At 29.8% G+C, this 26,528-nt stretch overlaps 3 protein-coding genes across 3 annotated transcripts; 1 reads left to right on the top strand and 2 right to left on the bottom strand.

The window, feature by feature from the left end:
• Positions 1-16,118: 16,118 nt before the first annotated feature.
• On the bottom strand, positions 16,119-20,104 carry LOC106756410 (superoxide dismutase [Cu-Zn], chloroplastic). The gene is made up of 8 exons (XM_014638833.2): positions 19,792-20,104; positions 18,823-18,884; positions 18,698-18,737; positions 18,507-18,602; positions 18,380-18,411; positions 18,134-18,209; positions 17,797-17,850; positions 16,119-16,696 (listed from the first exon to the last, which is right to left on the bottom strand). The coding sequence occupies exons 1-8, from the start codon at positions 20,018-20,020 to the stop codon at positions 16,671-16,673; spliced, it is 615 nt and encodes a 204-aa protein (XP_014494319.1). The 5' UTR covers positions 20,021-20,104; the 3' UTR covers positions 16,119-16,670.
• Positions 20,105-20,704: 600 nt separating this feature from the next.
• On the bottom strand, positions 20,705-22,239 carry LOC106778911 (transcription factor FER-LIKE IRON DEFICIENCY-INDUCED TRANSCRIPTION FACTOR-like). Its single transcript, XM_014666917.2, has 4 exons — positions 21,769-22,239; positions 21,434-21,631; positions 21,171-21,344; positions 20,705-21,072 (listed from the first exon to the last, which is right to left on the bottom strand). Exons 1-4 carry the CDS (start codon positions 22,237-22,239, stop codon positions 20,953-20,955), a joined length of 963 nt encoding a protein of 320 aa, XP_014522403.1. The 3' UTR covers positions 20,705-20,952.
• A 2,621-nt stretch (positions 22,240-24,860) lies between these two features.
• Positions 24,861-25,974, top strand: LOC106755867 (protein EMBRYO DEFECTIVE 1674). Its single transcript, XM_014638089.2, has 4 exons — positions 24,861-25,012; positions 25,093-25,163; positions 25,246-25,390; positions 25,484-25,974. Exons 1-4 carry the CDS (start codon positions 24,947-24,949, stop codon positions 25,844-25,846), a joined length of 645 nt encoding a protein of 214 aa, XP_014493575.1. The 5' UTR covers positions 24,861-24,946; the 3' UTR covers positions 25,847-25,974.
• The last annotated feature ends 554 nt before the right edge of the window (positions 25,975-26,528 follow it).

Below are 26,528 nucleotides of genomic sequence, written 5' to 3'. Positions count from 1 at the left end.
TTAAATAACTCAGTTACATAATTAATTTTATTAAATAACTTAATTAATTATAATAAATAGTATTATAAATACACACAAATACTTATTCATTCACGTACACGTTCTATTCATCACCCACACACGAACACTTACTCATTCACACACATATACACATGCAGACACGTACTCATCCACGTATACACATACATACATTTGTCCACCTACACACATATGTTGTTTCTTATTTTTTATTTTTTTTAAATTTAATTTTGTTTTTTTGCAAAAAAAAAATTGTCGAAAATTTTATGAAAATTTTATATATATATATATATATATATATATATATATATATATATATTTTGTGAACGTTGAAAGGAATAGATTTTGTTGATTTTGAAAATCTTTTATTTTTATTATTTTTATTTTGTATTATAGTTTTTTTCTTCTACAACATATTCTCTTATTAAAAAAATAATATATATTAATCAATTATGAGATAATTAATTAAATTGTAAAACTAATGCATTAACACATGTCACGACCATTAAATTATCTAATTTAGTGATATCAAGGTATTAGTGAAGAGAATGTGAAATTCAGAAAGTGGAGAACAGATGGTTGCAACAGAGTGGACCGTTCGGTTTTTTACGATAGCATTTAAGCTGGGATTTTTAAAACTGGTGCCACTTCTCTGCATGCACCATTCTTCTCCAAATTTATGAAACTTATTTTCTCCTCCTTCTCTCTAGAATCTTCCACCTTCTCTATAAGAATTCTCATCCTTTTCTTCTTCTGATCACCATTCAGGCAACATTTGAGTCTTCCTAGTGTAAAGGACTTCACTTTGCTCCGATCAGATTTCAATTTTGAGCTGGTAAGTCAAAAACTCTTCTTCCTTTGAGGTTCCTGCATTTATGACAAATGCAAGCACCATTAGGCTTACATGTGTTCATCAATTCATTTCCTGAAACTGTCTTATACCCTTGATTCTAGGATTGGTCATTTTTCACCAATCATAAACCTGTAGGAATCCATGGGAGTTACTTGCGGTGTAGGCAATATTGGGTGAAAGCATAGAAGTTTTCTGAGTTCGAGGTAAGGGAAGGTTGTAATTTAATTATGATTTTATGTATGAATGATTTCATGATTGTGTGGTATTATGTTGGATGATTTGGTGGATGTTGAAATGCTGCATGTTTGTTGTATGTATTGATGTTTGAGAAGTGGCATGAACTGGTAAGGATAAGGTCTGATCTTAATTCTACAGTATTCTGCAGAATTTTGTAATTATCGCCGAGAGGTCATTAGTAACCGTTCGGTCTGTCATGTGTATTCGGTCTTAATTGAATTCTTATTTGGTAGAACTTTAGTTAATGACCGATCAGTCTTGTATTATATAATAAAGTATAGCATTCGACCATAAGTATAACTTCTTGTTTTACTTGGTAGTCAGCCTAGCTAAGGTACTCAATATAACTTAGGTAATAAATCCTACTTCTATTCTTAGTTATAAATAAATGTTTATAATTGTGAAGTCGAATCCACTTATCCACTCCTATATAATCTTAAGAGTGTTCGGTCTTACACTGACACTCGACCTTAAGAGTGATCGGTTTTACACTAACACTCGGTCAGTACTCGGTCTTGTACTGGCACTCAGTCTCTAAAAGATTGTTCGGTCTTGTACTAGCACTCGGTCTCTTAAAGAGTGTTCAGTCTTGTATTAGCACTCTGTCTCTTGAAGAGAACTTCGTCCTATAGTCAAAGTGTTCAACCTAAGCTATAAGTGCTCGACCAAAGGTATAAGTACTATGTCTAAGTCTTTAGTATGACTCAAGCTTATTAGTGTTCAGTCTTAGACTGTATTCGACTCATACTGGAGCTATCTTGTTACTTGATCGTTCGGTCATGTTCTTGAGTTAAAGGTGCTCTTACCGTTCGGTCATGTTCATATGTTATAGTACTACTTCCTTTAGGTCTTATTCATGATTGTGATTTTACTATATTTGTTTGGTTTGATTATATTGGTGGCTAAGTATGATGGTATTTAAAGATTTATATGAAATGATTAACATGGATGTGAAAGAGAATTCCAAGGAGGAACATCTCATAGATGGTTTTGAATGGTAAATTATGAATGTGGTTATGCTAAGCTGTCGTTTATCCTGATATTTTGTGATTACTCATTCCTATGTAGAGAGGAGTAAATCATGTGTGAGAATGGTAGGAGGTCCTTTAGTCTCATGGTATTGGTGTACCGAGGTAAGCTTCACTGGACTAGCCTCGGGTGGCAGCTGTTAAGGGCATCCCAGCTAGGGTCCACCCGGGTGCATAACGTTGTAGCTACATAATTCATACAATCTGGATATTGAGTCATGTGGTCAGTCTTAATATGTATTGAGTGTTCGCTCATTACTTGTATTTTATGATTTGATTATGTTTCAAAATATATGTATGAATTTGTACGATATTAATGAATATTTATGTCATTATGAATAATTAAATTACATAAGATTACCCTACTCTTTTGTCCTATCCTTGTTGGTTCATTTGGCCATCCTTCCTATTGCAATTATCATCCTGTGGACGTGAGCAGAAGGGGACGAGTGCTAGCTGGAAGAACCGTTGGAGGTGGAGACTCCTGAAGTTTAGTATAAGATCGTTGGGTCAGTAGTTAAGCAATAGTAAGTGTATAACCGTTCGGTTTATATAGTTTTGTATAACCGTTTAGTACATGTTTATCTTTTGTAAAACCGTTTGGTTTGTACGTAGCCTTTAGAACCGTTCGATTTGTTCATAAAATTTGTATCAGGTTATAATCCTTGTATAGTTTTGAAGACTCAACATTTTAGAAGTTTCATAACTTTATTTGTGAGCTTATTAACTGTCCTATCTTATTATTACATGCTAACTCCTTATATAGTATTTTGCTACATTTATTGGGATGTTACAACACATAATTAATTTTATTAAATAACTCAATTACATAATCAATTTTATTAAATAACTCAGTTGATTATAATAAATAGTATTTATTATACGCAGATACCTACTCATCCACGCACACGTAGACACTTACTCATTCACGCACACACAGATACCTACTCATCCACGCACATGCGCACACACATTTGTCTGCCTACACACACATGCACGTACTTATCCATGCACACACATTTGTCTACCTACACACACATATATATATATATATATGTTATTTTTTGTTTGTCTTTTTTTAAAATTTTAATTTTTTTTTTCAGAAGAAAAACTTTATCCACAAGTTAGGTTTCATGGTGTGACATGTGACACTTTCAATATCACATGGCAGGATAAAGTCACGTGTCATTGTTCGGATAAGTGTTATTTTTGTTATATTTAATTACGTCTGTTTGAATCAATTCAATCTTAATTTTTTTAAAAATGAAACAATATTGTATCTCTCCAAATCATGACCAAATTTATTATTTGTATAAATATTATATTGATATTTATATTAAAATTTACTTTTTTATTAAATATTAATCAACTCTAAATATATTATTGGATTCCGTTTAAATTAATTATTTTTAATCTTATAAAAATTATGGATTAATAATATAATAGTTTTGAATACTTACTAAAATATTTTCTGACTTAAAATAAATAAAATTTAAATTTTTATTGTTAATGTTATAATAATAAAGTAATTCAATATTAATCACTTTAATAATTTTAATTTAATATGTTAAAAAGTTAATTTTAATAAGATATCAATAAAACATTTATTTATATCAATAATAAATTTGGTAATATTATTTTATTTAAAATACAATTACAACCAAATTGAATGTATAATAATAAATTTTACAAAAAAAAAAACATGTGATATTATTTTTACATCATTTATAATATTATAATCCTTGAGTCAATTTTTTTTAAAAAAATTAAAACTTGATTAAAATAAAAATTTACTTAAATTTTTTCAACCAAAATGAATAGATTTTAAATAAAAGAATGAATTTTATAATCCCCGTGGCAACATTTTAAGCACCCAAATTTATCTAACTTTCTTAGGGAGCAAAATGCACAAAAACACAATAAGTTTATAATAGAAAACTAACGCTAGTTTTAGGTACATAATTGGATATTATTAATAAAGAATAATTGATTAAATATGTGAAATACTTTCGAATATTTTAACCTTTTTATGATTATACAAAGTGCGTTTGATCGAACTTTACTTCCACTTTTCCTATGCCTAGTAATCTCACCTCTAATTTGCACCTATATTCAACATAATTGAATATATTATATATTAAAAGATGAACTCTAAACAAAATGAAGGGAAGGAAAATCAAAGTGTAGTTATATGAAGCAATTTTGATTAATAAAGCAAATAATTATTATTAGTATATGTTAGGGAGAGATTTGAAGCATTCCATTCTCATGTGTTTTCCTAAACATTTTATAATAAAATGTTAATTACGGATTACTTTAATCAGATAAATGACTGAATTGTCCATAAGCAGGTAATAAGGCATCAATATGAGTACTAATAGGAAGAGCAGTTGAAAAAGTAATCTACATCACTACTGTTTATAATAGGACATTTTATATATATCTATCACTTTAGTTTTTAGTTTTTTAGATTAGTCATTAATTATGATGTATTCGTGTAATTAGTAAAAATTAATTTTTATCAGCTAATGTAAAAGGCCTATTATGTTACTGACGTTTGAATTGTTAGAATTATCTACAAATAAGTAACCATGAGAAATTTATCTATGAATATTTGTATGTTTTTATTATGAAAACATATTTTTTATAGACCAAAAATTTATAAATAATTTACTTATAAGCTTATTATCTATAGATTTTGTATTGTCAATAATTCTAACTATCTTCTATAGTTCTTTTTCATTATTTACAGATATTAGTAGTAAATAATGCAATTTTTATTAGTAATTATTCTTTAAGTAAAATTATATATCTCCAATCTAAAACGCTTTATGGAAAAGCGTTAATTGCAGCAGTAGAGAGAGCAACTTAACTACGTAGTAAAATATTTTCGTCGTCACACTTTTGTGTTTTACAATCTTTAAATATCTTTCTTTTTATTACTTTAATTAGCTAGAAGAGTGTCATATATTCTATAATATCATTAAAAAAACTAATATCCAGATATTAAATAATAAGCTTAATACCGCTTTTGGTCCTTAATTTGGGAGTTGTGTTCAGAATGGTCCTATCTTTTTTTACGTAACAATTGATCTAAACTTTTGAAAAAACAGTTCAAATTACAGCGTCAAATATTTAACGGTAACTCTCTCTTACGTGGCACTGTAGGGTAATATAACGTATGAATTTTGAATTTAAAAAAAAATGACATGTCAGCTTCATCTTCCACCTCCACTAACTATAAATTTAGGGTTTTTTCCCTCTTGACATTAGGGGTTTGCAGCCGCCGTCTCCTTCTTCCTCCTCTCTCCCTCTCCCTTTCCTCTCCCACAAAACACATCAGCTTTCCAAGCACTGGCATTCGCTATAAAAACAGTTTGTTCATCTTTAACAATCTCTTTTTCCCAGAAGAACACAAACATTTTTCAAGGAAACCCTTCTCTTACCTCCCACACTGGTGCAATAATCAGGAACAACTTGAGTGAAACCAGAACACAGTAGAAAGGCCAACAATGAACACGGACTGCAACAACCTGCTCTAATAGAAATTATCCAATTGAACACCAGTGTTAAATTCCTAAATACCCTTTAGATTTCAATTGTCGTTGATTGACTCCATTTTCTAAACACTTCCAAACAAAATAAAAGGTTTAAGTAACATATAACATCACCGCTGATTTTCTATGGTACACTGCATTGGAAGAAACAAGTGAATTATACAAATACTTTTAGGATGAAGACGCTAATTGCTTCATTTTAGCTTGTAAAATGACTCCAGCTTCATCTACCACGTTTTTCTTTTTGGATGCAACCTGCAGTGAGATTTGTATAAATTCATTTTTTCTTTTGGAAATAAGGTAAAAGGTAATATGAGAGTGCTTGGAAAGCTGATAGGTTTTGTAGTGAAGGAGAGGGAGAGGGGGAGGGGGAGGAAGAAGGAGACGGCGGCCGCAAGGGAAAAAAACCTAAATTAAGGGTTAGTGGAAGAGGAAGCTGACGTGTCAATTTTTTTTTTTAAATTCAAAATTCACACGTTATATTACTCTGTTGTGCCACGTATGAGAGAGTTCAGTCTGTACCGTTAAATATTTGACGACGTAACGAAAAATGATTAATTTGGATTGTTTTTTCAAAAGTTGGGATCAATTGTTACGTAGAAAAAAAGGTAGGACCATTCTGAACACAATCCCCCAAACTAAGGACCAAAAGCGTTATTAAACCTAAATAATATTATGGGTCATCATAATTTTTTTTTTAAAAGAAAATATATTATTTTTAAAATATTAGTATCAACAAAATTATAACTCTATTACAAAGAATTTAGTTGTGCAAAATGTTAAATTTTTTTTAAAAAATGTAAAAGTTATAAATTCTTGTGTCTTTTTTTATAACAATAAATGGAAACCTATATTTAAAGATGATAAATCTTCTTACTATATTTTTTTTCTTTATTTTTCGATATATATATATATATTTCATTCATTCTCATTTCTTTTCTTCATTTATCTATATATGTTTTTTATCCACACTCATTTTTTTATTATTTATACTCATATTCTTCATTGTTATATTCTTATTAAGACTCATATCCTTTATCCAATATACTCTATCTTTTTTCTATTATTATTTTGTTGAATATTATTTTTTATTGATAAAAACTTTGTATGAGATTTTTCTTTTTAAATTATGGTTATTAATATTGGTTACATTACAAAAGTTCTTAAAATTATCAATAAAATTTTATTGACAAAATTAATTATGTTGATAAATTTGAATTATCGATAGATTTTATCGATAAATTTTGAAACTATAATCACTGACAAATTTAATGGATGAATTATTTATTGATGGATTTTTCTATTAGTAAATCCTTTGTAATACATATTTTATTTATTGACAAATATATTTATCGTTAAATACATCGATAATACATATTTCATTTATTCATGAATTCTCCATCAATAAATTCGTCGATAAAAAGAGCGACAAATTTCTCGCCCAAATATTTAGTATGAAACTCACCATATCTTCATCCTTCATTCAAATTTGTTGAGGAATTTTCAAACACCCCAAACATTACCAATAAACACCCTATTTTTCATCCTTCATCCTTTATCCTCCATTTGTCAAACACCCACTCACACGGACCGAAAACTCTATCACCACCCCACCATTTTTAGACGTAACAATTGGAATATTCAAATTTCAAAAAAAGGAAGAAAGAAGTGTGGTTACGGTTGATACACATTGTTACGTTGTCGGCTTGGAGGAGGATAAAACAAACCAACGCCTTTGACGAACATTCCTAGTTGCAAACAAAAAATACGTCGATCATAAAGACTCATGGTGGGACCTGATGTTTCCTCCTAGGTTCTTCCTATGTTAGAAATGGCCATTACACGCTGACGAGGTTCCTAGTGGTGACCGATGTAAAGTGAGTGACTTTGGTGGGAGGTCCATGCAACAACACATCTTGACAAGGGTTGTGGTCTCACATGAATCTGAAAAATCATGAACCCTAAAAAAAGAAGAAGAAGGAGAGAGGTGGAAGAAGATGAACCAGATTGCAACATTTATTGATGGATTTTTTCTTTGGTAATTATCGACGATTTTTTTTTCTATAATTACCAACATATTTTTCTTTCAATAATTACCGACATATCAAATTTCGTTGGTAAATTTATTGCCTATTGGCCAGTCAAAAATCTATCGAAAAAAAATTATTACTGACAAATTTTGTTATGTTTCTGACATATTTTGATCATCAGTAATATCTATGCTTCTTGTAGTGATTGATGCCATTTATCTTAATATTAAAGTTAGATTGATTGTAATTTGTTTTGATTAAAATTAATTTAAAAATTAATTATGAGTTAACATCAACTTACCCAATTAGAGTTGACCTTCAAAAATTGACGCTAAAGAATTAACTTATGCAGTTTTAGAGTCAAATATACATGTGACACATATATGATATTATTGATTAATTAATACCCACTTTTAGATATGAATGTAAGATTTTAACCAATACTAAATATTTATTTTCTTGTAGTGATATATTACTACCAATAACTAAATAAAACATGAATAGAATGTGAACTTTGCATCAAAGTAAAAAATTATAAAAAATATTAAAAATGAAATATGGGACATGGAATCTCAAGAATTATATTAAAAATTATTGAAAATTTAAATGTAAGCCCAAGTTTCACGTTGAGTAAATATGATAAAGTTAAATATCATACACTACAAGAATTTCATTAATTATTAAGGAAATATTAAATATGATAAATTATATTTCTTATTGTCGATGAATTTTTTTATCGATACCTCATCATCATAATTAATAACGGCCTCGTTCCATTGGTAAATTGTCACCATATTAGGCGACAAATTTCCTACCCAATCTAATGAAGTCTTTTTTACATTTAGGAGAGATGAGTAAAAAGAATAAGAGAAGAAGAGAAAAAGAGGAGGAGGTGGTGGTAACTCGATGGTGATGTGAAGGCTTGGTGATAACATCGATGATCGTCAGTGATGCGTAGGTAGAGGATGCCAGTGATGGTGACAATAGTTATAGAAATAAAGAATACAATGAAGGATGAAGATGTGTAGGAAGAGGAGGAGGAAAAAGAAAGATAGATGGAGGGGATGAGACCTCAAGTGATAAAAATGACTTGGAGGTGGTGGTGATGGCCTAACCGCCCAACACAAATGATGAGGAAAAAGATTAACAAATAAAGGAAAAAGAAGATAAATAGATGATTTTAGCAACAAAGGTTTATCAACGAACTTTTACTAACAGATTTTCTAATTGTCGCTACTTATCAACAAAACCAGAAATTCGTTGATAAAATTTACCGACAGATTTCTATCTAATGATAGAATGTTAGTAAACAAAATTTACTAATGGATTTTTGCTATTATTAAAATTTGTCAATAATATACAATTTTATTGTAATGATATAAGGATAAAAACTCTTAAATTTATGGTTTTAAGGTTTTATGTTGGAGATGATGTCTATCTTTACAAGTTAAACCCGTGTTTTATTAATGTTGTATATCCCGTTATCTTTCTTAGAAAATCTATAATAAATATCTTTTGTGCATTAAATAAAGAAAATTATATTATGAATGTAAAATTAATGGTTGGCAAAGGCTTTTCTGATGAGAAGAATGCTATCCAACTTGGCTCACAATATTTCATGACATTTTTTTATTAGTTCATACAAATTTTTTAATAATGGAAGCAACATTTTGGCGCAATTAATTAAAATATAACGAAGAAAAACCATATTCAATATGATATTTGAAGAATTAGAATAAATAAATAATTGGCACGGAAACGAGGTAGATTAGAATAAAGTTTGCATGGTTAGAGTTCTGATTTTTAATTATAGGACTTGGAACTTGACAAGTATAATTATTGTAACCTTCTTTTTAGGTCTAATTAGGTTTATTTAAATGTTTGGCCTAACTTTGTGTAAAAGTCATTCTAATGAAGGCCTTGTCAATATGCCCATCAACAAATACATACTACAAAATGTATCAATGTATTACAAAACAAACTAGTAAGGTTAATAACATCAATATTATTCTTTTGGAAATAATAATAATAATAATAATAATAATAATAATAATAATAATAATGAGTTATTATTAGAATTAATAGTGCTTTTATAGTCTGAAAAGTTTTCAAATTATATAATTATAAAATAGATCGAGTTGTCAAGTTTTTTCTTTAAATAAAATAACGTTTTTGGGTAACTAAAGTTCTAAGTTTTTTGTTTAAAAAAGTACTTGGCATGACCTTTTTCTAAATAAATAGATCATTAGGAAGCAGATGAAACCGATCATTCTATTTTCATCTTATAGATAACATATATTTTATCATACTCTTATTTAATTATCAAATATGCAAAAATTTTAGCCTAAATTATCAGCAATTGACGTATTTTGCTCATTTATAATTGCTATCTTAATTCCAATTAAATTCAGCTACATGTGCCAATAAAGATTCATTAAAATATAAATAAGTAAAATGCATTTCAGCAGGCAGCTTAAGGTTCAATGTACAATGCTAATAAAAAGAACAAAATAAAAGGGCTACCTATTCCTAACTCATCAAATTGAACACTAAGCATCAAACTTTTGACAAATTTTTAATCCTTTTTTTTTGTTAATTAATTTATGAAATAAAAGTGATTAAATTTGTTATATTCTATTATTTTCAATATATTTCCACCAATAGGAAAAAAAAAGTGTCAAAAAAAATTATTACATATTTTAGTTGAGTAGAAGTAGTGGGAAACATAAAGTAATAGTAAGAATGAAGAGATTTGGAAAATAAATTAAAGAAATGTTAAGTCAAACATAGCTTTGAGTGTTAAATAAGGATGTTGGCATCTTATAATTACAATACATGAAAAAACAGTATGGGATTAAGACATTTCCTCATTAAGAACATGGAAATAAATATATAGAACCCACCAAATGAAAAAGCAAAATTTTTAGAAATCAATACAAGCTATTGAAAATAAAAAAGAAGGTAAAAAGTCCTTCTTACTACGAAGTTAGTTTACCTAATTAGATTATAGGAACTACTATATCATCAAAATATGGTTCACATTTTATTAAAAATTTTACCTTCATTATAAATAAAATCAAATCATAGTATATTATTAAAAGTAAATCTAATTTTATAAGTTAATTTTGTAAAATTAACTTAAACTTAAACTCATTATATAATTAAATATCAAAATTTGTTCTTGGCACGAAAACATTATACTCTTGATAAGAGAAATATAGTAAAAATCTTATATTAATATGAATTTCATCGTCTTACTAAATCCATTTTAAGTTATATTTAAATTTACTATTTTAATCCATAATTTTGGACTTTTATTTACTTTAGTTTTTTCTGTAAACATTTATGTCATATTCATCTATATGCAGATGAATTAGGATTGAAGGATGCGTCAATATAATAAAAAAAATAGAGTTTTGTTTTGTCTTATCATATGTTTTTTCTAAATTTGAATGGTGTAGTTCAAGACTAAAATCGCATGGAATATTACCAAAAACTAACAAGATAAAAACAAATGTAAAACTAATAAAACAAAGAGAAAATAGGAAGAATGGTGATAAAAAAATATTGACTAATGTGTCGTAACATTCAAATGTTCTATCTTTTTAGTCTAAGATTAATAAATAGTTTTAAATTATTAAATCAACATAAAAAAAAATTAAAGAAATCATTTTATTGTAAACTTTTAGGATTTTAAAATAAAAATAAGATGTTCCAAATTAGGTGAAAGATATTAAAGAGAGTGATAGACACTAACCCACACTACACTACCAAAACAATGAGCAAAAAGAGAGTGAAATTTCACACTTCACTCACTCATTCACTCATTCACTCACATAACCTTTTCAACCACTCATCTCATCATAACATACAACTTAACCTAATTGGTTGGAGCTAAAACACTACGTCCATATCCATAATATTATCATAAAAAATTTTATATTACTTCACCATGTTCTCTAAAATAGTTTTCGAATAGTTTCAACTTCCGATAATATTTGTTGAGTATAGAGGATGTTCACTAAAAAAATATAACACCAATAGAATCTGAGTTTAACTGGATGTTCAATGAAGAAATATAACACCAATAGGATTTGAGTTTAACTAGATAATAGATTAATATTAATTTTTATCCAAAACATTAAAAAAATGAGTTAATGGATCTTCAACCTTATATGATATTTTACTTTTTTTAATTTTATTCAATATAAGACTTAGACTCACACTTAAAATTTTAACAACGGCAAACTAAACCGAATTTGATTGAGTTTTATCAATCTATATGACCTAGGTGTGTTTCTAAACTAATCATTTCTCATCCATGTTTGTGAATGTGAAGGAGAAAAAATGTATTCATCAACAAAATATTGAACAGATCTAACTATTTTTGATGAGAAGACCTAAAATTAATAAGAAGAAAGTAAGAATAGGAGCAATGAGAAACATGTATTATATACAAATGAAGTAAATATATATAAAAATAGGTGATAGGTAGGTAGGTACTAGTTGTGTAGGGGCAAGTACAATGGAAGCAGCTTGGCATTGCTTATATCCAAAGTCAAATATATGAAAGAGCACACAGAAAAGAAAAGAAAAGAAAAGAAAAGAAAAGAAAAGAAAAGAAAAGTGGTAAACCTAACACTCACTCCACCTCTTCACCAAAAAGACCATTTAACATAACAAACTATCTGTAATAACTCTGCATTATTTCTTTTCATATCATAGTTTATTACACTGTGCTGTCACACCGTCTTCAAATGTTTCAGTTCTTAGGTTGTTGTTTGTTTTCAAAAGGTTCTTGTTTTATCTAATCATAGCTGTAAACTCAAAATTACGTGAATAATTAATCACAACACGATAATGTCATATCAGGCTGCAACCACGCAACCGGCTTTGACGGCAAAATTCTAATTTACTTCACACACTTTTAATATAAAGGAATTACTTCTAAACAATGTTGCTAACATGCAAACACTGCCAACTTAAATAATCAAATACATATATAAATTATTATCGATATCCTTTTGAAGGAGTACTACTTCTAAGGTATTATTGCCCCCTTTTACCAACAATTTTAGAAATATATGTATATAAGAAAATGGATAGATTTTTGAAGTGGTTATTACACGACTTCTGATTATATTTTAAAACACGATTTTGCATTTTGAATTGAAAAAAAGAAGAAGAAGAAGATGGTTTGTAGTTTAAAATATGATTTCACTTTTTGAAAAAATAAATCTCACTTCAAAAGTAATTTTAGTTTACTTTTTTAATTGAAATTGTATTTTAAAAAGTACTTTCTTTTTTTTTTAATTATGTTTTAAAACTTAGTGTGTTTATATATATATATATATTTATATATAATATCAATTTTTTTATTAGAAATTGTGTTATAAAATATTTTGTAAATGATTGTCGATTTCAAAAATACTAAAATATCTAAGTTATTTGTTCTTCAATATTAATGTGTTGTATATTAGTAAATGAAGGTTTAGTTAAGTTTCAACTTCATAAGTTTTCAAAACTTCTCGGGTCTCTAATATATTTTTGTATTTTATTAAATTCTTAATAATTTTAAACTTTTTATGTGGCGAAAATTAAGAAATATGATAAAACAAGAATAATCGCATTATTCAATTAACAATCACATTATCTAATTAATATAAAAAATTAATAATATGAACTTAGTTTAAAAAATTTTAAATTTTTAAAGATTCAATATATCACAAAAGTTTATTAAAGATCCCATTTAAAATTCTATTTTGAAACTTAATTAAGCCATAAATAAATAAATAATCATATATTGATTGCAATCATAATTACCTGAAATTGTCATAAAGACTTTGCTTCAAACTTGAAATTGTTATGCAATTTTGTTATTCAATATAGTTTGTTTTTTATAGAGTTCAATGTTATGCATTACAATTATTTATTTTTTTTATGACATTGAATGAAGGAAAAAGAGGGAACTCAAAAGAATAACTATTTACCTGTTAGAAAGGTATTAATTTGGAAGAAGAATGATATTTGACACCCAAAATTATTTATTTCATATTATTTTTGTCTACCTTTTACTATTTTTTTTCTTTAGAAAATATCAAAATTCTGTTTCTTTTTACCATTTTGCCTCTGAAAGTAAATTGTCAAATGTTGTTTTTTTTTTCAAACCAACCCTTATTACTCTTTTATAAAAATATATTTTTAACAATTTTTTTTATAACTTTTTTATAAGAGATGATAGTTTGTGATTGATCTGTTTTAAATTTATAAACTAATAAAATAGTAACACATAATCTATTATCAAAAAGTTGTTTACATCTCATAATTTTATATATAAACAACTAATTATTTCATATTATCTATACTCTCTAAGACTTTGTTTATTGAGGAATAAATTTAAATGAATGAGATGAGTTATAATTTTGATTATTCGAACAATAAAAAGAAAAGATAAAATGAAAGCAGAAAATGGACATTAAAAAGTCTGAAAGTTAAAAAGGAATGAAATGATTAAGTTGGTAGTGGAGAGTGAAGTGAAGTGAAGAGAAGCCAATTTCTCACAATAACACTGACTCACTGCCAACTCCTTCTAAGCCTTATACTGTTACTGTTATAATCTTAATTAGGATTGCTTTCACCCTTAATCACATATGACTTTAACATGCAAACTAGTCATAGCCATTAATTTATTTATTACAGACAAAAACACACTGCTTTTACCAAAGACAAATTGCCAAACCAGTTGCCTCCTTCTCAAGGTGCAAACGCTCCTGTACTTAATTATGGTTACATGCTTTTCTTTCATTAATTTATTCTACATGTAAGAATAAGATGCCATCGCACAAAATCTTAATTAATCAGGCTGCTAAATCGCCACATGGCATCCTCATATAGAGAGTTTAGGTGGAAGATGCATGGAGTGTAATTATTAATAGAGAAATAAGTAATTTATTACAAGTCTCACGTCTAATAAAAAATATCAGACTAAAAATAAGATTAATTTATAATATATAAGTGGATGTGAATCTTATTTTACAAGTTGATTTTGTGAGTTGAGTTAAATTTGAAATTATTTTCTTAACATTATTCATTTTTTTATAAGATTATACTACCATGATTAGATTTTCTCACTGTTTAAGTTTTATGTGTATTTAATTATCATATTTTTTGTGTGGCTTGGGTTGAGTTATTTGAAAAGAGACTTAGGAACAGCAACAGTAGTGTGTAGAGTGAATTGGAATTACTGGTAGAGGGTAGTCTGCCAAATACCTACCTAATATTACAAGTTGCTTCCATTCTAAACCGCTAACTAGAAAAAGGTAGTCACTACCAAAGTAGTGATGGCTCATGATTAATAATGGTGAAAGACTTTGAATTGATTAACTTTTCAAACCCACATCATTTCATTTTCCTAACAGAGACCTTCTTATTTGGTAGGTCTTAGCAAGGAAATTTATGACATGCTCCCTTCTTTTATACTTTTAGATCTCTGGCATTATGAAAAATTAGTTGCAGTTTTTGTTCTAGTGAATCACCAAATATGAAACTTAACTCGTAAACTACACTTGCATTTTTACCTAAACCTTATAAAACTATACGCCACATTAAATCATTTCTCCCTCATCATCATATATCAGCAGATAACCAAACCCCATCTACATACATGCTACACATACATACGAGCCCGTTAATACAACTTGCCCGTTTAGATTTTATTTTTGTTTGGTACTTTACTTTGAGAAGTAAACAAAGAACATATTCTTGTAATCACACAATGTAACTTTATTTCATGTTCGGGAGTCTTGTTTAATCAGCAAGTAATGGGAAATAGTGTTAAAGACCAACACGATATTGTTCTGCTTCCAATCTTATTTCAGTGGAATGGACCTTGCTCCAACTGTTTCTAGCAAGAAATTATACCATTCCAGGCATATTTGGGCCAAATAAGTTGAGATACGTAAACTGTGCAGAAAACAATTAGACCAGCACTCTTACTGCTACCATGTGTGATTACAGAGTGCAATGACATTGTCGTTGCTGAACCTTCAGCTTTCTGAAGGGGGAGACCAATTTGACATTTTTACCTTATGTGAACCACTTTTACAAGGGAAGCAAGTTCGTGTGTTTATTTGTTTATTAGTTATTATGGGCTTGACAATAAGCTTCTTACCATGAACCATCCAGCGTACGAAAACTAGCCTATAAAACTACAACTCAGGGCAGTTTCTTCCTGCACCTGAAAACTCACTTGTTGTACCTTTCAACTTTCAGGTTGATCAATCCCATAAGTAAAATTACAGTCCAAATCAGTGACTTTTGGATTGACGAATCCACCAAAGAAAAAAAATATATTGGTACGAGGAGAGCTACATATATCAACTAAAACACACTTCACTGATGAATTACTTTATCTTGGTTGGAAAAAAAAAAAGAGAAATCTCATCTTCGTAGCCTTGAAAGCACAATGCACGTCTCAACTGAATATGATGAACATATAGAATCCCTTGCAGCATATCTTCACTGAAGAGCTAAAAGGGGCATGGGTAAAAAGGGCTTCATTTGATCCCGTCCCCAGGACCAAAAGTAAAATAACATTTCACACAAGTAACCAGTTGCTGCACTTGCACCATTGACATAGAATATCAAACATAAATTATTTGTGAAGCAGGCAACAAGGACTACAGAAATCAATTTCATTGGGAGAATAAACACCTGACCGCATGATGAATTTTATTAGGGTGTGCACACCGGTGAAGGACTGATATGTTTTCAAGATTCATTTGCGCACTTGTCTTTTGATGGACATAATGTTTTATGGTTTACATGGCGACTGAAGAAAGCAAACAACAGCGAGTCATCGTGCTTGACGTGATGGGGGTAACCCAAACAAAGAAAAAAAAAAACACATCATCAGAAAAATAACACGACTAAACATTCGCTGCACTAATTATGCCGGAGTCAAACCAACCACACCTGCAAAAATGCAATCACAGCACATTATCACTCAGGATAAACATAAAGTTCAAAATTGGAGTATAAACATTATGAAGACAGCAGACATAAATAAGCTATAACTTTTGAAAATTGGATTGTTGAGTAAACTTCTCAAAGTTACCAGTAATGGCAAATATATTAGCTTCACTAATTCAAAAACTATTTATTATATTTTGAGTTTATATGAAAAAATAGATTCATTTCATATTTGAGGTTAATTGTTCTATAAATACATAATTTCAATTTAAAATAATCATCATGAGTGAGGGGCACGATGTCAAAGGTGGGGGGAGGTTTAAATTTATTTTGCGTGGCAACTTTTGGTTTTAATCCCCCTAAAGGGGCAGAGCAGGGTTGGATTGTTAAAAAGCCCGTCCTTGCAGCCTTAACATGATAATCAATGCACCTGTTTCTAAAGCTTGTTCACATCGAATCTTAAGTTTTTGAGACAAACTTCGATTCATAATTTATATCTATTTGAGTTTAAGCACAATAGCCACTAATCTGCCAGAAAAAAGCCAAGTACTCAAGCTTGTAATTTCCTCTTTAAATGCAGGATACAAAACCCAAACTTGATTTCTAGTCAATATTACATGTTTTAATTGGACAATCCCAAAGATATGTATGTTGTCATAGATCTTAAAGCATATATACAAAGATCTTTCAGATCTATAAACACCGTTTCTCTACAACAGTTATGTGCATGAAGCCATGAAATGACATGTACCAACACATGCATATCGATAAAATACTTCTTTGTTCAATTTGGTAGTGGATAGCAGTGTTAATCTACACTACAGATCAGGAGTCAGCTTATTCAACAGACTCAAGTGCACAAGTTTTGAAAATTAGATTAGAGATAGTCTGTAAATCATGCATTACTTATCAAAATACTAGTTTGTAAGCAAATCATAACTTCTTATCAAGAACAAAAATTGATCAGTGTTATAGAAAATAGTTCATCTTAGAGCATGAAGCAAAGAGTAAACCAATAAACATAAATATAATTATGTTCGATTGGAAGAATAGAAGAACATGAAACGGATAGATCAGTTCTAGTTTATAATTTTTTTTCATACCACATGCTAATCTTCCACCAGCATTTCCAGTTGTCAAACTAAGTTCATGACCCCCTGTAAATGTAAAAGAAAACGCAGATAAGACAAGCAAAAATAATCCAGTCATGATTCATACATCATGCCCATACTACACAAGATTTCAATTGCAACGTGCGATACAAAATGCAAGATGAAAAACCAATTTCATTCCCAGGTCCTTCCTCTCATGATACATACATACATACTCGGTACTGTTTATTTCGGTAATGTAAGTGCTGAAGTTGGTGAAAGTAATTTTTGTCCACGGCAAAGGGATCCAAATGCAAATATAAATAAATATTAAAATGAAATAACTAACCCTTTCCGAGATCATCCTCAAGCTCATGAACCACCAAGGCTCTTCCAACTACTGAATTGGGGCCAGAGAGTGGTATCTGCATGTTTGTTGCCAAACATACAACACAATTAGCTACTTTCAATTCAATGTGGAATTATATCGTTCAAAATGGTTTAAAATTATGACTGACGAGCATAAAAACCATGATTTCACAAATATGAATCAAAAGAACAAGTATCATGTTAAAATACAAATTAAAAAGAGAACCTGATTATCCACGATTGAAACCTCTGCAACCCCTATATTTCAAAACAAAGGACAACAATATACATAACCAGGTCCCGAAAGCAGTTCAATATAGAGGAAGACAAACGAGAAAAGAAAGAAGATATACCATCTGCATTAGCAACTATGTTTCCCAGGTCACCCGCATGACGGATTTCATCCTCAGGAGCACCATGTGTCAATTTTTTAGGATTAAAATGTGCTCCTAACGACATTCAAGAAGTTTAATTGAACTGGACCACGGCAAGAAAAGAAAGCAGTGAAGCAAAAAATGGAAACAAGGTTCTGTAGCTGCCTAACCTGTCGAAATACACCCATTTGTGGTATCACCATACTCATGCTGCAAGAAAAATTGATAAAAGAGTTTACGAAGAAAACAATTTTGAAGGAATGGACATGAAGTAACAAGGTAAGCAAACACTCACAAGGTGAAAACCATGAAGCCCCGGAGTAAGGCCAGTAATGCGAACAGTAACCGTTGTTGGGCCTACTCATTACACACAAATAGGTAGTTAGACACGTGAAAAGTAGCAACTGACATTCACACATGACGAAAGGCTAATTTGATACATCCACTCACTTCACTTCTGTCTCATTTTCATCCTATTTTTCTTCATATCTTTCTCTTCCCAACACTATCCGCTGCAAAATGGGGGAGAATGTTTTACTTTCTCACTTCTCATCTTTTCTCTTTATTTTTTGCCTTGTCCGGAAAATTTATCTCATAATTACTTATTAGAGAAGAAACTAGAAGTGAAAATGAATGCGCTTCTCTTGTGTATAAAATAAACTAGGCTAAAATAAACTTGTGTATTTAACTCTTACGTAAACTCTTCTACTTAACTTCTTCAAAAGCTGTGATAAGCTGGTTTTAGCTTATTAAAGAAATACAATTCATTTTATTTCCTTGTTTCTTTCTATTCAGATAAATTTATTCAAACTAGAAAGAGTTTATAAAACTACAATTCCTCAAGCGAAAAAGAGTCCTTCTCTTGTATAGTCACATTATGCTCTTTTGGTTACACCAGTTTCAGAAAACCAAAATGTATCAATTTCTTCCTTCACACTTCAATGCTTGCTCAGACATAAAACGAGTCAATACTCAATTTGATATCTAAAAAATTGAGGGGTTAGTTGATAGATCTTGAATACTTTTTTCATGTAAATGAGTCCGTAAAAAAAATTAACGACTAATAATTCAATGAAATACTCTTAAAAAAAGTCACATCAATAATTAAATGTCACCGTGATAAGTTTTCTACTTCTACCTGACTCAGTGAGAGATAATAGAACGAAAATAAAATGCACAATTCCTTGAATAATTCATCGCTTGTCACCATTGTATTCATTTCGACTTCAATCAAACTAATTGTTACAAAGAGGAGAGGACAAACCATCGTCTTCTTGTGTTAGGGTGGCTACGCCTTCGACGGCGGAGGTTCCCTTGAGGACGGCAACGGCCTTCTTGGTGGCGGCGAAGACGGTGAGGGCCCTCGAGCGGGAAAAGGTTAGGGATTGGGGAGTGAGCTTAACGGAGACGCCGGAGAATGATGACCGGAGAAGCGAGCTGGGTTGGAACGGTGACGGAGCGACGACAGCGTTGGCTGCCATTGCTAGATGCATTGTGACGGAGAGAGAAAAGAGGTTTAGATGTTTGTGATAATGCTACACAGAATGTCAGTGAATCTGTGGTTAAAAGCAGATTATATAATCCTCTTCATCTTATAGTGCATCGCGCATACTCGCTCTGGCACTTCTTTTTTTCATTTTTTTTTTTGACTTCTTCTGAAATTTATTACTATTTTCTATCAGATAGAAAAAGTAATATCTATGTAGTATGTAATAAAAAAAAATCATTAATATATTTGACATATTCTTTTATAATAATTATCTTAACCTCTATTATTTTTCTTTAAAAAAATTACTCTAAGAAAAAAATGTTCCTTTCATAAATTTTACGAAAATAACTTTTTTTTCTCTTCTCAAACAAACCGAGAAAAGTGTAATACGTTTATGCTGTTTATCTTAATTATTTTCTCTTCCATCTTATTTCGATAAAAACAAAGAGCAGATGAGATAAATGTTTAAGTCAGCATAAACATTTCTTATTATGTTAAAAAAATCTATTATTAAAAATAAACTAATAGAAAGTTAGGAAAATATAGTATAAGTTTGAAATAGTAGGCAGTAGTGACAGAGATTGTCACATCAAGTGTAATAGCAATTTTTTTATATATTCGGGATAACAATTTTAATTCAAGTTTGCAACGTGCTGATACAGCATTATTAATATTACAGTTTTAAGAACTGATAAACAGAAGCGTACACACATACTACTGATATTGGTTTTTAAAAATTGACAGGCTATTATCTCAAAATAATTAATAATTAGTTACATATCAATGCTCATAGTTAGCCACCATGTATCAAAAAAAGTTAACCACTAACCAGAACTTAGATATATTATCACATTGACTATAGATTATAGATTTTCATTACTAGTCATAATATATAGCTCTATGTCTCTGCAACCTTAGTTGATTACAGCTTAAAGTTTACAGATTGAAAGAGTCAAGCATTAAAAGTGGTATGAATTCAAAGCCTTGCTTCACAAAGGCTTCACACACCCAAATCTTCATGGTGTGCAGGTTAATTTCTGGCTCAGAGTTTTTCACCTGTTTTCAACACATCAATGATAAAATCAGTAAACAAAAGTTAGAACTATATCCTAAATTTGGAAGTAAAATTGAAATTCTTTTCTCTTCCAACTTACATTCAATGAAAATGTAAGTTGAAAACTGTTACCAACTGTGGATAAGTTTGAATTCTGAACATGAAAGCCTGTCAGAGACTCTAGAGCTTTGTACAATGAGGCAGCCAGCCCTTCTCCTTTGTTGCAAACTATTTTCACATAAAACCCTTTTGCATCCACTTGAAACATATCCATCTACACATATAAACATTGAAGATGCTACAATAAGTGGCAGGGATCAACTAAAAACTATTTATGGGGTAAGAAACATTTTGTCCAGAAACCTGGATTATCTTCTTGCGTATTGAAAGGATGTTATTGGTAAGTTCATCCTTCATGGGATTTTCAACTGATCCTTGATAGTTTTTAGACAGCAGTAAGGAAGTTTCAAGTGCTTCAACCTCAGCCTTAAGCATGTTGGCTTGTGCTTGAAGCTCGTGCATATATGACACAGCATCTCCAATTATAGAGGCCTTATCCATCTTCCCACACAATCAATCATACATGTTTGTACATCAGTATAAACTTGAGTTTCAAAAATGTTGAACATGTCACAATCAGGTTACTGTGTGAAATTTTCTGAAGTGTGAAGTTTTAATGTAGTAGTAGAGACACCTACCTTAGTTATGAAGGGAACCAAAGATCTCAATGCATAAAGCTTTTCCTTCATTCTGTCTCTTCTCCTCCTCTCAGAAATCAGAGTTTTGGATCTGTCAGTTTTTGGTTTTGACTTATTAGGTGTTGATGTTGTTGTGCTTGTTGTTGCATATGAGTGCTCCATGTCATCTTCCTCTTCTCCTCCTCCTCCTCCTCCTCTGGCTTCCCCATCAAAACAAGAGAAGGAGTTTGAATCATAGACATTCATAGCATTACTATTGCACTGATCATATGGGATTGCAGGGTGTGGCAAGAAAGAGTTATCAATGAATGCTTCGTTGATAAGCTCAGAATTGAAGTCACAAGTAGCATCTTTCTTCTCCAAACGAATGAAATTGATCAAATGATCTAAGCTAGGATCTTCATCAAAGTCGTGTAGCTCAGAGTCATCAATGTGCAGTAGAGTCTCTTGATGAAGATAGCTTTTGTCCATGCTTCACACATGGTGAGAGATAGAACTGCAATATATAGATATTTCACACCATTAGTATAATGCATAAACAAATTAACGTTGCAACAGCATGCTGTCCATTTCAACACACTGCTTTTAGTTATAAATGGTAGTGATAATTTAATGCAATTATCATTAATATATATAGAGATAATGCTAGTACTGCACAAGTGTTACATAAAACTAAGTTCAGAAAATGTCAAATGCATGGTTAGCATATATAACGATGATGTATTATATTAGTCTTTTGTTATCTTAATTTAGTGAGTGATGCTGTCGTGAATGAATACATGAGCTGAATGGTGTAATTAACTAGAATTATGTTATATGGTCACTGTCTGATCATGAGCAATCCTGCTTAATATTATGTGTGTGTGAACAGAATCTAATGGGAACAAGATGACGCTATTCCTCACGTACTTTATTAAATTAATTGTGTAAAATTAAATATAATAAAATCGGTAACATGTGTCTTTAGAAGATTAGTTCAAGAATCAAATATTCAAAAGTTTATGAATTATGAACAACTGTTCATATATACACCTGTTGTGATTTTATCAATAGAAAATTGTTGTGGAGGAAAGGAAGGGATAACAATACAAAAGGATGCTGACCTACATGCAAGAGTTGGATCCAAATTTATGAAATAATATTTTTTAATTTTTACAGATATATATATATTTATATTAATTGTTTGGTCAAATGTTTAAAAAATAAATAAATTATAACTGATAATTAAGATGCAACTATTTTTCCTTGTAACAATTTCTGTATCACGATTTTACTTAACGTCACTATTTTTATGTGTTCTATCAAAATAGTTATGCAATAATTTGGATAACACTAATATGTACAGGAGACAACATATCTTAAAAATTATTATTAGTCCCTAATCATGTTTTGGTAGCCAATAATGTTATTAACAAATAACTCTCATGTAATAATCATCATTCAGACAAGAGATTTTTTTCATTCTTTTTTGTCTATTTTTCCTATTACTTATTTTATTAAATTTTAAGAAGAGATATAATAATTTATTTGTGTTGATTCCTTGAATAAAAAATATAAACGATATTAACTTATGATAATTTATTACATAAATAAAGAGAAAGAAAAGGAAATAATAGAGGTTTTGTAGTTTTGGTTAAATATTGTTCCAATAAATATATATTTTATATTTAAGTTGTTTAGAATAAAGAGACTTAATAAATAAATTATTTTCCATCATAAATTTTAGTATGTCTGATGGACAGATAAAATCAGAAAGAAAAAGAATCAATATTTACAGTACTCATTAATTATATAAGAATGAGATGGTTCAGCGAAATAATGTGATTTTTTTTTTATTTGTTTAAGAATGCTTGCAATGATATTTTTTAATAAATATTAGCCTCAATTTAGAAGAAGTGATGTATTTTTAAAGGTTATGTCAATATTAAGGGAGAATCACGTTTAATATGGACAAAAACATCAAAGAATAATTATCTATATGTACTAATTTTAATGCATATTTGTTTCTAAGAGTGTTTGAAGAAGAATCTACTTTATTTTTAATTTTTAACGTTGATTGTTTAATTATTGTTTAGACATAATAAATAGTTTTATATGCTTATTATTTTATTTGATTATTTATATAAATGTGTAGACCTTTTTGCTAATATAATTAAAAATCATCTAAAATTTATTTTAATTTATGTCATTACAAAATGCGTTTTGAATTATATAATTTAAAAGTATAACCTTGGATAATTTAGAATTGTATAACTTTATTTTCAATTTAAATATTACATTACATTATCTTTAAATCTCGTAATTTGATATAATTTTAAATTCTATTATAAATTATATAATCTAAATTATTATAGTCATAATGATTAGTTTTATATACTTATTATTTGAATGTTTATATAAACATAATACATGACTGGGTAAAGACATTTGTAACCTTTTTTAATATAATTAAAAGCCATCTAAAATTTATTTAAATCACATCATTAAAAAAACATATATTAGACTATATAATTTAGAATGACGTCCTAGATTATATAATTCAAAATTACATAACTTCATTTTGAATGTAAATTATCTTTAGAGGTCATGATATTATATAATTCAAAATATTATTGTAAATTATATAATCTAAAACGGTATTTTAAAGGGTTAAATATGTTTTTCGTCCCCCAACTATTGGCCGTTTTTGTGTTTAGTCTCTCTTTCAAAGTATGGTACAATTTAGTCTTTCAACTTTATAAAACTCTGATATTAGTCTTTTCTACCAAATTTTTTTAACTTTATTTCCTGTTTCAAACGCGTTTCTCAGTTAACATTGAAGAAAAATGTGTCAAAATATGTAAACAATCCAAATACTATAATGTAACGTGCTTGAAACAGCAAATAAAGTTAAAAAAAAATTGGTAAAAAAAATTAAAACCATAGTTTTCTAAGATTAAAGGACTAAATTGTATCATACTTTAAAAGAGAAACTAAACACAAAAAAAAAGTTGAGGGAAAAAAACATATTTAACCGTATTTTAAATCATAGGTTGAATACATTATAATAATATCATGTTCTTATTTTTATATAAAAAAAAGTAAGGTCCTCTGGCTAACTGCACCCGTTACATTCCCCGTGGCAATGAAGGTTTAGGTTAGTTTTGGGCAGAAGAGTTCTGTTGAGTTTAGAAGGCGAATGGTGGTCGGCGGCGGCGACGGCGGCGGCGGTTTCAAAACCACCCCTGTGCCGCCTAAAGCTATTGTATTAATCAAGGCTAATTCCTTTCTCCGTCTTCCTTCTTCCCCCACAATGCTAATGGCAAATCAATATTCTTTCTGTAGGTCTTCTTGAACCAATGGTGGCTTGTGAAGCAACGCAACGGTTTAGCCGTTGGAGGGGTTGCTTCCGTCGGGTGAGTTTTTTTTTTTCTTTTTTCTTTTCTAATTCAATTTTTTCATTGCTGGAAATGGAGTAATTGCAATTCGTACGCGCAGGAGAGACAGAGAAAGAGTGTTTATGTCCACCGTCATTGCGGAGAGAGAAGAAGCCAATGTCGTACATACTCAAGATGACACCACTATTGTTTTCCGTGGTTTCGTCGACACCTCTCGTTCATCTCAGAGTGGCGTCCCCTTAGAGGTATTCAACAAGCTAACATCAAAATGAATTCAAATTGAAAATCCTAATCCTATTGATGGATATAAAATTTAAATTCAATCTCTTTTTTGCCAGGTTTCTCAACACTTCCTGGTTGGATTTCCATACAATTGGAGCACGTATTCTTCAATTGATAACATAGAATACGAATCTAACAATAGTGAAAAAGGAATCCCAGTTGAAAGCCAAGCCAATGGTAAATCTTCGATCGGTATGTATGATTCCACAGGTCCTTCTGAAAAAAACATCGTTAGAACTCAAACTTCGGCCAAGAAAAAGAAAGCTGTTAGAAAAAATATAGGGTTGGATGCAAGTAGGACGGTAACGAGAAGCATTTCCAAAAATAGTCAATCAATGCCCAAAGAAGACGGGAAAGATCCAATAGCCAATGTTTTTTCTCAAGTTAGGAGATCTCCCAGGCTAAATAGTTGTAAATAATTATCTCTCATACTGAATTAGTGTTTGATAGTGAAACTGTGAACATAGTTTGCTATATTATGCTTGAAATAAGAAGTGTGTATTATTGACGTGAAGGTTTCTATGCATTATATTTCATTCCATTTTCATTCAACGTCCCACTCTTTACTCAACCCCTGTTTATATATCTTAACCTTCACATACACATTCTCTACTCTCTAAGCCATGCACTAACTCTACTGAGTAAACCACAATAATGGTCATTCATTGTTCGTGTTCTCGTTAATTGTCTTCCCTCCGCCAAAAGCTCTCCCCTCTTTTCCATGGACATGACTTATGACCGTATAAGCTCTGTTAGTTTATTTGAATAAGCTTCACGGCAAGTTTATTAAATTAATTAAGCTACACACATTCATGTATTGTGTTCTTATTAATTAAGTGCTTAACTAAATTATTTACCCGAATGCAACCTTTATATGTTGTCTTGAGTTCTTGTATAAAAAAGAAGATAAAAGAACAAAATTATTTTATGGTCGATCGTGCTTGTATATCCTTAAAAGTAGGTAGTTTCAGTAAACTTTATTTTTGTTTTTTGTTTTCCTCGGGCTAAACATAATCAAAATAATTATAAAATGGCAATTGTATAATTACAACAACCACAACATAGTTTTATTCCACTGAGTAAAGTCTTCACAACAGGGTT

The sequence above is a fragment of the Vigna radiata genome, chromosome 2, assembly GCF_000741045.1.
Source record: "Vigna radiata var. radiata cultivar VC1973A chromosome 2, Vradiata_ver6, whole genome shotgun sequence".
Lineage (NCBI taxonomy): Eukaryota > Viridiplantae > Streptophyta > Magnoliopsida > Fabales > Fabaceae > Vigna > Vigna radiata.
Note: the sequence above shows the minus strand (reverse complement) of the source record. Positions and strands in the feature narration are given on the sequence as shown.

What these genes read in the sequence shown, in the direction of transcription:
- LOC106756410 (XM_014638833.2), bottom strand. Translation starts at nt 20,020, where the DNA reads ATGCATCTAGCAATGGCAGCCAACGCTGTCGTCGCTCCGTCACCGTTC. An exon ending in TTTCAATCGTGGATAATCAG is followed by an intron (nt 18,210 to 18,379) that starts GTTCTCTTTTTA and finishes ACAAACATGCAG; the next exon opens with ATACCACTCTCTGGCCCCAA. An exon ending in TGAGGATGATCTCGGAAAGG is followed by an intron (nt 17,851 to 18,133) that starts GTTAGTTATTTC and finishes TTACATTTACAG; the next exon opens with GGGGTCATGAACTTAGTTTG.
- LOC106778911 (XM_014666917.2), bottom strand. Translation starts at nt 22,239, where the DNA reads ATGGACAAAAGCTATCTTCATCAAGAGACTCTACTGCACATTGATGAC. An exon ending in TGGTTCCCTTCATAACTAAG is followed by an intron (nt 21,632 to 21,768) that starts GTAGGTGTCTCT and finishes TTGTGTGGGAAG; the next exon opens with ATGGATAAGGCCTCTATAAT. An exon ending in TACGCAAGAAGATAATCCAG is followed by an intron (nt 21,345 to 21,433) that starts GTTTCTGGACAA and finishes TTATATGTGTAG; the next exon opens with ATGGATATGTTTCAAGTGGA.
- LOC106755867 (XM_014638089.2), top strand. Translation starts at nt 24,947, where the DNA reads ATGGTGGTCGGCGGCGGCGACGGCGGCGGCGGTTTCAAAACCACCCCT. An exon ending in GGAGGGGTTGCTTCCGTCGG is followed by an intron (nt 25,164 to 25,245) that starts GTGAGTTTTTTT and finishes TCGTACGCGCAG; the next exon opens with GAGAGACAGAGAAAGAGTGT. An exon ending in AGAGTGGCGTCCCCTTAGAG is followed by an intron (nt 25,391 to 25,483) that starts GTATTCAACAAG and finishes CTTTTTTGCCAG; the next exon opens with GTTTCTCAACACTTCCTGGT.